General features: G+C 55.5%; 1 protein-coding gene and 1 non-coding gene across 3 annotated transcripts; both read right to left on the reverse strand.

The window, feature by feature from the left end:
• Window positions 1-7,050: 7,050 nt before the first annotated feature.
• RPL18A (ribosomal protein L18a) lies at window positions 7,051-10,590 on the reverse strand. 2 transcript variants are annotated; one of them, XM_009193847.3, is made up of 5 exons: window positions 10,472-10,590; window positions 8,887-9,066; window positions 8,145-8,274; window positions 7,341-7,450; window positions 7,051-7,196 (listed from the first exon to the last, which is right to left on the reverse strand). In XM_009193847.3, exons 1-5 carry the CDS (start codon window positions 10,487-10,489, stop codon window positions 7,104-7,106), a joined length of 531 nt encoding a protein of 176 aa, XP_009192111.1. In that variant the 5' UTR covers window positions 10,490-10,590; the 3' UTR covers window positions 7,051-7,103. The 2 variants fall into 2 exon arrangements, with proteins under 2 accessions (XP_009192111.1, XP_021786576.1); XM_021930884.1 differs by lacking the exon at window positions 10,472-10,590 and adding an exon at window positions 9,975-10,110.
• Window positions 7,651-7,783, reverse strand: LOC116271777. The gene has a single exon (XR_004180527.1). It is a non-coding gene; the product is annotated as a small nucleolar RNA SNORA68 (small nucleolar RNA).

A 10,590-nucleotide genomic window follows, 5' to 3' on the forward strand; every position in this document is an offset into this window, starting at 1 on the left:
CAGTACAGCAAGACCCTGTCTCCAAAAAAAAAAAGAGCTGTGTTCGAGTGCTTCTCGCCATCCTCTGTTGCCCCCTGGTGGCCTCCTCTGGCCTACCCTGCACTGGCCGCTCCAGCTGGGTCCAGCGTTTCTCCACGCGTTCCCACGTAACCCCCGGACAGTCCTCTTGCTCCCCTCCGCTGTGCAAGGTGGGCCTGTCCCTCCTCCCGGGGCTGTGACACTGAGGCTGCTACACGGGCACCTGTTGCCGGCTGACGCATACCTCCTGCCCTCGCCAGGAGAATGCGTTGGGCACCAAGTTCTCCTTCCACCCTGGTCAGGCATCCTCCTGGAAACCCGGTTGGAAAAGGGGAGATCTGGCCAGGCGCGGTAGCTCCCGCCTGTAATCCCAGCACTCTGGGGGGCCGAGGGGGAAGGATCTCTTGAGATCCATTCAAGACCAGTCTGGCTAACATGGTGAAACCTCTTCTCTACTAAAAATACAAAAATTAGCCGGGCGTGGTGGAGGGCGCCTGTAATCTAGGAGGCTGAGGCAGGAGAATCGCTTGAGCCTGGGAGGCGGAGGTTGCAGTGAGCCACGATCGTGCCACTGCACTCCAGCCTGGTGACAGAGAGAGACTGTGTCTCAATCAATCAATCAATCAATCAATCAATGGGAGATCCCAGCGGGATCCCCTATTTGCAAAGCCCTGCCGACCAATGTGAACATATGCAAATTATGCAAATACACGCAAATGGACCCCTTCTCTCCAGGGAACTTCTGGGAAGGCATAGCTTCTCTTCTTCCCACCATGGGGGTCCAGGCTGTGGCCAGAGGCCTGGGCTGAGGCGCTTCATTGAGTGCATACTGTATGCAGGGCCCTCCGCCAGGTGCTGGGGACACAGCATGATCCAGGTGGACCCACCCCAGGGTGGTGATGGCCCTAACCTCACCAGCAGATAAATACTAATTTCAGACCAGCGCTGTGGCTCACACCTGTAATCCCAGCACTTTGGGAGGCTGAGGTGGGAGGATCGCCAGAGTCCGGGAGGTGGAGGCTGCAGTGAGCAGTGATCACACCACTGAATTCCAGCCTGGATACGGGGCGAGCGGAGACAGACAATCACGGGGTATCTTCTGGGCCTTCGTAAGGGGTGTGGATTTTATTCTGGGGGTGCTGGGGAACTCTAGGAGAGTTTGGAGCAGGTAAGAAGTCCGATGAGATTTCTAGATTCTGAAAAATGGGTCATATCCAAGTGGCGGGAGTGGGGTGGCTGCCAGGTGGGGAGAGGAGGGTGCATTTAGAACGCACTTTGGAATTCCTAAGGAGGACTGGAGTGAGGGCCCCTGCAGAGTGGGCGGGACCATCTCCTGCCCTAGGGGAGGGAATTGTGAGCCTGGAGAGGAAAAGCAGCAGAGTGGGGAGAATCAGGTCACACCTTCCTTGACTGTGATTCCAATCATAGGAGCGGGCAGCAGGACCCCAGGATGTGAGTTGGGAAGGGCCTAAGGCCGCGGCAGACAATGTGAGCAGAATGTGCAGGAATGGGAGAATGGCGGCAGTGTGGGGGAGCTGTACCGGGCCTCTTGGTTCCCTGGGAGATGCAGCAGGGGTTGGGGTGAGAAGTTGTGAGCTGCTGTGACTGCAGCATGACCTGCTGGGTGGCCCTGGATATCAATTCTCCTTCTGCGAGCTAGGAGCCACAGTGGGACTTGAACCCACGCCATGGGGAGCCAGAATCTGTCCTTGAACTTCAACTCTGCACTCAACAAGTGCAAAAAGGCCAGTTTCAGTGGCTCATGCCTGTAATCTCAGCACTTTGGGAGGCCAAGCCAGGAAGAAGGCTGGAGGCTAGGAGTTGGAGACCAGCCTGGGCAATATAGTGAGACCCCAATGGTACTCTCTCTCTCTCTATATATATATATAGTATTTTTAGTAGAGAAGGGGTTTCACCATGTTGGCTAGGCTGGTCTCGAACTCCTGACCTCACGTGATCCACCCCACTCTGCCTCCCAAAGTGCTAGGATTACAGGTGTGAGCCACTGTGCCCAGCCAAAAATTTTTAAAAATTAGCTGAGTTTGGTGGTGTGCCCCTGTGGTCCCAGCTACTTAGGAGGCTTAAGCAGAAGGATTGCTTGAGCTGGGGAGGTTGAGGCTGCAGTGAACGGTGATTGCGCCACTGCACTTTAGCCTGGGCGACAGAGGGAGACCCTGTCTCTAAAAAAATAAATAAATGCAAACTATTTTTCCTTGTTGCTGCTGCTGTCTGTAAGATTCCATAATTCAAATGGCCACGGTGATTCACGCTTGTAATCCCAACACTTTGGGAGACCCAGGCAGGTGGATCACCTGAGGTCAGGCGTTCAAGCCAATCCTGGCCAACATGATGTCTACTAAAAACACAAAAAACTAACCAGGCATGCTGGCGGGCACGTGTGATCCCAGCTACTCGGAAGGTTGAAGTAGGAGAATCGCTTGAACCTGAGAGGCAGAGGTTGCAGTGAGCCGAGATCGTGCCATTGCACTCCAGCCTGGGCAGCAAGAGTGAAACTCTATCTCAAAAAAAAAAAAAAAAAAAAAAAAAATTCCCTAATTCTAAGTCCTGATACCCAACTGTGAGTCTTAGATTCTGTGATTCTTACATAATCTCTCTTGGTTGCAGGAACTGGGGCTGGGGTCTCTTGGGGTCCCTACTCGTCTGTCCTGCTTTGGCACTGCCCTTGTCCCCATTGGTTCTGACTCAGGAGCAGAGGTGCAGGGCGGGTCAGGGAGGGGAGGCTTTGAATGTCGCTCCCCCACGGATCACAGCCCTACCGAGGTGACACCTGGCACCTTGACAAGCCCAGGAATAAGACCCAGGAGCGCCTCGGCACCTGAGGAGGTGGGAGGAGTTCCTGGATTCCTGCCCTTGCTTATCCTTGGGTTAACTGGATGAGCCTGGGTAGGACCTGTCCTGCTCCAGACCCCAGCAGACATCCAGGCTCTCCCTGGCCAGCCTCTGCCTTATCGGCCCCACTCACACCCACGCGAAATGACCCATTGCTGCCCAGCCCCAGGGCTTTCGCTCTGGTTGGTGTTGTACCTCCTCTCCTCAACAGCCAGGAGCAGTTCTTGTTTATTTTTGTATTTGTTTTTCTGAGGCAAGGGCTCACTCTGTTGCCCAGGCTGGAGTGCAGTGGAGGTTATGGCTCACTGCAACCTCAATCTTCTGGGCTCACGTGATCCTCCTGCCTCGGACTCCCAAGTAGCTGGGCCTACGGGCGCACCACCACCACACCCAGCCTCTGCATGGGATTGTGACTCTCTTTTCCCTCCTGAGAAAGAACCAGGGGCTGTCTATTCCTTCAAGCACCCACACCGGAATTAACACACGCCCCTGCACAAAGTAGGGGCTCAAGGACGATTGAGGCTGCAACAAAGGGATGGTGTGTGTGGGGTGAGGGCGGGCGCGTGGAGTTTGGGTAGAGGATTGGATATGACAGATGGGTGGATGGGTAAATGGATGGATGGATGAATGGAAGGATAGATGTATGTATGTATGGACTGATGGGTGGTTGCATGGAGGTGGGAATGGAGTGAATGGTGGATAGTTGGATGGAGGATGGGGTGGATGGTTGGACGGACAGGTTGGTGGATGGATGGATGGATGGGTGAATGGGTGGATGGATGAATGGGTGGGTGGGTAGATGGATGGATGGATGAATGCGTGGGTGGGTGGATGGGTGGGCAAATGGATGGACAGGTAGCTGGTAGGATGGTGGAGGAATGTGACTGAATGGAAGGATGGTGTGTGTGGGGTGAGGGTGGGTGCGTGGAGTTTGGGTAGAGGACTGGATATGACAGATGGGTGGGTGGGTAAATGGATGGATGGATGAATGCATGGATAGATATATTTATGTGTGGACTGGTGGGTGGATGGGTGAATGGATGGATGGATGAGTGGGTGGGTAGGTGGATGGATGGATGGGTGGGTGGGTAGATGGGTGGATGGATGGATGGATGAATGCATGGGTGAGTGGATGGGTGGATGGATGGATGAATGAATGGGGTGGGTGGATTGAGTGGACGAATGGATGGACAGGTAGCTGGTAGGATGGTGGAGGAATGTGACTGAATGGAAGGATGGTGATTCACTGGGGGTGGGCGAATTCGGTGGTAGAGGAGCTTCTGGGCACATTTACCCACAGGCTGAGTAGATGGCAGGTTGGTGTTCTGTAAGTGCATTCATCCTGTCAATGGCTCCTCAACAATGGGATTGGCCTCCATGTCTCAGCTGGTTGGGGCAGAGCTCTCCCAACTGGTTCCCAGGCTGCTGCCACGTGGTTGAAGCCCTGGAGGGGCTCCAAGGCACAGGGAGGGGACTGAGGTGGAGACGCAGGTGTGCAGTGAGCTTTGGTGGGGCCCTGAGCCTTCCACTCTCCTGATCTCTCATCCTCCAACTCACTCATTATCACCTCGCCTGCCCCGCAGCCTAGAGGGATCACCGCCCTCACTGTATACAGGAAGAAATGGCTCAGAGTGGGCAGGGACTTCCAGGCACTTATGGCCTGAGTTCACAGTGCCACACCCTGCTTCAGGCCCAGCTCAAGATAAGGTCACATCTAACAGAGCAGCTCCATTACAGCCTAAGCAGGACTCATGTTTCCTCCCCGTGTGCTAATCAAGGGGGTAGAAGGGTCAAGCCTTAGGGAGGGGGGCAGCATTGCACAGGGTCAGGTACCCGAGGTCCTTCTCCCTCGCTGCTCCTGTGTTGCTTCTTCATGGTCCAAAATGACTGCTGGAGCACTGGCCATCATGCCCACACACCAGCCAGACACGTTCTTTCTTGGAAATGGCCCATCACTGCTGTATTTTTGTTTTGTTTGGTCTCGCCCTGTTGCCAGGCTGGAGTACAGTGGCACGATGGTGGTTCACTGCAGCCTCAACCTCCAGGCTCAAGTGGTTCTCATACCTCAGGCCCCCCCAAGTAGCTGGGACTACAGGTGTGCACTACAGCCAGCTAATGTTACTTGGTAAAGACAGGGTCTCGCAAGTCTACCAGTCTGGTCTCAAACTCCTGGCCTCAAGTGATCCTCCTACCTCAGCCTTCCAAACTGCTGAGTCACAAGCCACACCTGGCCACTGCTATGGAGACCACAAAATGTATTTTCTTTTCTGGGTGGCACTTAAGTATGAAGATTCCCTTACGAAGAAAGGAGAGTTTGTACTAGAAACCACAAAAGATGAAATTCAGGCAAAATTTTGAAATTTCCAGTTATCACCTCCCCGCCACCCAATATACTCTGAGGAACATCAAAAGATATCCTGGGCCAGGCAGGGTGGCTCATGCCTGTAATCCCAACACTTTGGAGGCCGTGGCGGGTGGATCACAAGGTCAGGAGTTCCAGACTAGCCTGGCCCACATGGTGAAACCCCATCTGTGCTAAAAATACAAAAAATTAGTCAGGCATGGTGGTAGGCACCTGTAATTCTAGCTACTCTGGAGGCTGAGGCCGGAGAATCCCTTGAACCTGGGAGGCAGAGATTGCAGTGAGCCGAGACCGTGCCACTGCACTCCAGCCTGGGGAACACGGCGAGAGTCCATCTCAAAAACAAAAGTAATTCTGGAAAAACATGATTTTCTCCAAGCTTTTGCCCGCATATGTAAAGAACTTTTACAAAATAAAAAAAGATACCATAGGAAAGTTGAGTCCCTCCTGGATACACTGGGTGACACACATGGCCCCTGCCCTCAGAACTAGTGGGGGATAGAAATCAAATATAGCCCAGTCCCAGGAACCCATGAACAGTTTCACAAACTCCAGTGAGGCCAGCCTGGGGGAATCCGTGGTATTCCAGGCAAGTACAAAGACCCTAACGTGGGAAGGAACCAGTTGTTGGGGACCCACAGGGTTCTATGGTCTGCAGGGCTGTCCCCAGGCCTGGGTCTTACTCATATGGTTGCTTGTGTGCTGGCCCTGCCCAGGCTCTGGGCGCCTCTCAGGTGAGGCTGAAAAAGGCCTGGTTTCCTGGAAACCACACGGCAACTCCACATGTGGAAGACTGCCCTTGCCCTGAGTGTGGTGGTGCCCCTCTAGTCCCAGCTACTTGGAGGCTGAGGCAGGAGGATCACTTGAGCCCAGGAGGTCAAGGCTACAGTGGGCCATGATCTCTCCACTGCACTCTAGTCAGGATGACAGAGCAAGACCCTCTTTCAAAAAGCCATAACTGCTATCTAAGTCCTGGCTTTCTCCTGATCCTGCGCTCCCTGGGACAAAGGAGGGCCCCACAGGCTGCCCGCAGCAACTGCACAGCAGCACCTCCCACATCAGTGCGGAACCTGATGTTCAGATCAAGACGGCAAGTCCCAGATCAAGACTGGCCCAGAACAGGGTTGCCCAAGGTCACACAACAAAGGATGGGTGGGGGCCTGAGCTCTTGGCTGTGTCTCAAGCTTCTCCAACGCCAGCTTAGCCTCCACCTGACAAGACGGACTCAGCCAGGATGGGATTAGTGTCATGCCTGGAATTTTCCAGGCCTGAAGCGGTTTCCTGGAGACAAGTACCTGTGGTGAGTCCTTGACCTCCTTGGGCAAGATTAGGGTGTCATCTAAGAGGCCCCCAACCAGCCAAAGAGAAAAACAGCCTCCAAGCAGCAGAGCGCGCCCCTTGGGTGCCCTCTTGTGTCTACTCTGAGAACTTTGGGGACTTAGGAGAATCCCCAGGGAGCGACCCCCAATCCCACTATCTAGGGAGACTCTCCCTGGTCCAGACTCAGGAGGGAAGCCTCAGAGGCCTGTGTCTGACAAGGCAGTTGGGACAGATTTAGGGGCCCAGGACAGACAGTACCCCTGAAGCTAATAGCCCAGGGATGAGCAGGGCTAAGAACTGACCAAGCAAGAGGGAGCTCAGGGGTGGGGGCTCCTGGAGGGCCCACTCCAGGAGAGGAGAATGCGAGGGTTTGTTTGCACTGAAAACCCCTCCTAGGACACAGAAACAGCAGCTCAGCTGCGCCCCAGGAGGTGACTGGGCCGGCCTCTCATAGCATCCCTTTGAGCTCTGCAGTGTGTGCAAAGAAAACATGCGGTGAGCACCAGGGCATTCCTGAGTTTATTTGGGGCATACCCAGGCGAAAGCCCTGCACCTAAAAGAAGGTGTTGGGCCTCTTGGTGGTGAAGCGTGGCTTGTGCTGACGGCGCAGGACCCGGTGGGGCAGCGGGAACTTGATCTTGGAGTCCTGTGAGGAGGGGAGGCAGGTTGAGGAGGTTAGAAGTCTCTTAACACCCCATCCCTGTGGGGTCACCGAGGCGTAGCCGCCCCCCGCTGGGCTCCTGCGTCAGAGCAGGTACTTCCCTCCAGGGGAGTCCCCCAGGGCACTTACATGGAACTGCTTGACAGCCGGCCGACGGCACTTGCTGGCCGCGATCTCCTCCACCTTCATGATCTGAATGGAGTGGGCCCGGGCGCGGTGCCGGGCACCCATGTCTCGGTCTGTGGAAAGGAGGAGGAGCAGTGTAACGGTGTTGCCTGGGCTCTGGGCATTCAGCAAACCTCCTGCTCAGTGCCTGCCCAATGACCTGGCACATCCTGTTGGTCACGGCAACTGCCTGAGGGCTCAGGGCTCACGGGAAGGTGGTAGGGAGGAAGCGAGATAGCCCAAGGCCTGGGTCCCAGCAGGCACTGGCCACTAGAGTTGTAGAACCTCCAAATTCACTTTGAGGGGCACAGCCACAGCCCCCCAAAGGCGACGAGATCCGCTTGCTGTTTGCACCTCTGTTTAAACCACCGCTATAAGAAACAGTGATTCTTGGGTTTAGGTGCAATCAGGGAGGCGTGGGGGTCTCACAGACCCTGGTGGGTGAGCCAAGGAAAAAGTGACAGCTCTTAACAGTGGGCAGGGGTTGAACTCGGTTATAAGTGGGTCCCAGAAGACAGTGGTGAAGCGGACCCCAGTCTAAACAAGGTGCAGACCCAAAATGGGAGTTTCCGGATGCGATGTGATTTACAACTGAGCCTGGTAGGGCTCTCAGAAAAGGGCATCTGGGGCCCAGGGCATCCTCTCGTCTTCCTGTGCCCCGCCACCAGCTCTGAGTCTCTCCTGCCCTGGTAGCCTTTGGCATTTGCCCTGCCTCAGTGTGAGGGAATCAAGGAGCATCTAAAACCAGAGGCGGGAAGCACAGCTTACAGCACTGGGTGACAGCGCCCGCAGTGGTCAGGTCCCGGTATTCCCGGTACATGTTGTGGGTGCCGCTCCGGGAGTCATAGCGCAACCAGATTCCGAAGTTCTTCACCCGCAGTGGGGACTTCTCAAACACCTGCCGAGGAGAGGCCACAGGGAGAGGTGAGCCAGATCCGCCCTAGCCCCATCCTCACTGAACCCTCGGCCTCTAAAGCACACCCCAGCCTCTAGGCTTACTCTATGGCCAGACTGTTGTGCCTCAGTTTCCCAGCCCCATCCACCTTCAGGAACCCTTGGGGAGCCTGCCAGGTAAGGGAACTTTCCATGCCAACAGCCTGAAGTCCAGGCTTCCTCCACGGAGACCAACCCACCCCAGATGCAGTCCCTGAACTCAGGTCTCCTGGGACCTGTCTGGGTCAAGTTAGCTACCACCACTGACCGGATAGCCATAGCCTCTCCTCACTTGATAAAACAGGGCCCAGAGAAGACAGCACCAACCAAGGTATCCCACCATGCCACCCACCCCCTCCCTGCATCCCTGGCTTTCTAGTCAGGGAAATGGCACATAAGCTCTGCTCCAGTCCCATGACCCAGAGAGAAACACGACCCGTGGCTCTGATGTCTGATGTGCTGGCATTACAGGCGTGAGCCACCGTGCCCGGTCCATGTCTGATTAATTCTTGAGATGCATTATGCCCCATGAGGCGCAAATCCACTCCAGACCCACATGGCCCCAGCCTCCCCATACCTGCCCACAGTAGACAATCTCCCCTGAAGACTTCTTCATCTTCTTTAACTGAGATACGAAGTACCAGAAGCGGGACTTGGCGACGACATGATTAGGCGCAAAGATTCGCATGCGGTAGAGGGGTGGTGTGTGGCATTTGGGGGTGGGCAGACAGCGACCCACCACCTTGTACTCTCGTAGCTGAAAGGAAACAGGACTGAGGTTAAGGCCAGCATACCCGGTAACTGTGGAGATTCACCTCACTCCCTTGCCTGCAACTGATGACCACAGATTCGGGCAGCAGGAGGCAGGGCCACCCCAGGGCCTCCATGTGGATTCCTGGTGACTGTGGGTCACACTCCCCAACACAGCTTTATCCACAAAATGAACTGAGGAGAGAGAGGTCTCCAGGGAGGATTAAGTTGCCTGTTTCTCCTTTGCCTGGGCTAAGGGTTTCAGACCAGGAAAGCTGAGGCTTAGTTAGATCCACAGTCTCCCTTCTTCATGCTGCAGTCCTGAACTGCTTTGCAGTCCCCGTCAAACAGCCACTCTGCACCTAATAACATCCAGCCAACATCTTCTTTCACCCCGAGGCCCACAGGCAGTGACCAGTATGGGATCTCACAGCCCATTCCAGGCAGAACTAGGACAAGACCTCAGGTCTCTCCCCAGTCCTGGGATCCCTGCACTGTCGCCATGCGAGCTGCGGCTGCCTCCTTTTCCCAACTGCAATCCAAACGTTTGGCCCAGGGAAGGCTCCTGGTTTACAGATGCAGAGGTGAGAATCTTTGGTCAAGCCCAGGCTCTGTGATATGGCATAAAGAAACCACCTCTGTAACTGACTCGTCAGCTTTTCACTAGTATCAATGAAAAATAGTCACAAATTATCGCAGACTCAGTTCCTACTTTTACTGTGAACCTGACCCACCGGCCTCGGCACCACACGTTCAGGAAGCATCTGGGGCCCGGGGCATCCTCTCGTCTTCCTGTGCCCCGCCACCAGCTCTGAGACTCTCCTGCCCTGGTAGCCTCTGGCATTTGCCCCTGGCAATGGGGCCCGCCCCTTTAACAGCAAGGAAACTGAGGCTGGAGATCTGGACATAACACACCCACTCCATGGGAGTCCGGGTTCTATCTCTGCGCCATAACGCCGTTTGGTTCTATCCAGTATGTGTCACGGCGTTAAGCCTCACGCTCCCCGTTTCGGCTCATTGTCAGCAATTTTCATCTGCTTCTCACAGCCATTCTGGGAAAAAGAAAATACTACTGCTCCACCGCCACGTCCACATTGCAGACAAGAAAACAGAAACTTGGCGGCTTGACGAGGTGCCGGGGCTCGGGCCTCCACACTGCGCGACTTATTCCCCGGAAGAAGACCCGGGGTCCTTGGGCCACCGCGATCCCTGAGCTGGCCCAGGCCACGCATCGCTCTCTCCACGCGGCGCCCACGATGGCCGCCATGTTGACTGCAACAAGAGAACGCGGCGCGCGGCCAAGCAGGACCGACAGGAGCGCGCGCCACCAACCCGACCCACGCCACCTCTGCAGACCCCCGATGGGGCCCGTGCCCCATCTCTTGGCCCCTGCTGCGTCGCGCTCGCCTTACTGTGCCAGAAGCCTTCATGGCGTCCTCTCCGCTCTACCAGCCACCAGCAAAAGGAAGTACCCTCTTTCGCGCAGCCGTTCACCAGGCCTTCATTACCGGAAGACCCGCCCTCTCAATGC

The sequence above is a fragment of the Papio anubis genome, chromosome 20 (assembly GCF_008728515.1).
Source record: "Papio anubis isolate 15944 chromosome 20, Panubis1.0, whole genome shotgun sequence".
Classification (NCBI taxonomy): Eukaryota; Metazoa; Chordata; class Mammalia; order Primates; family Cercopithecidae; genus Papio; species Papio anubis.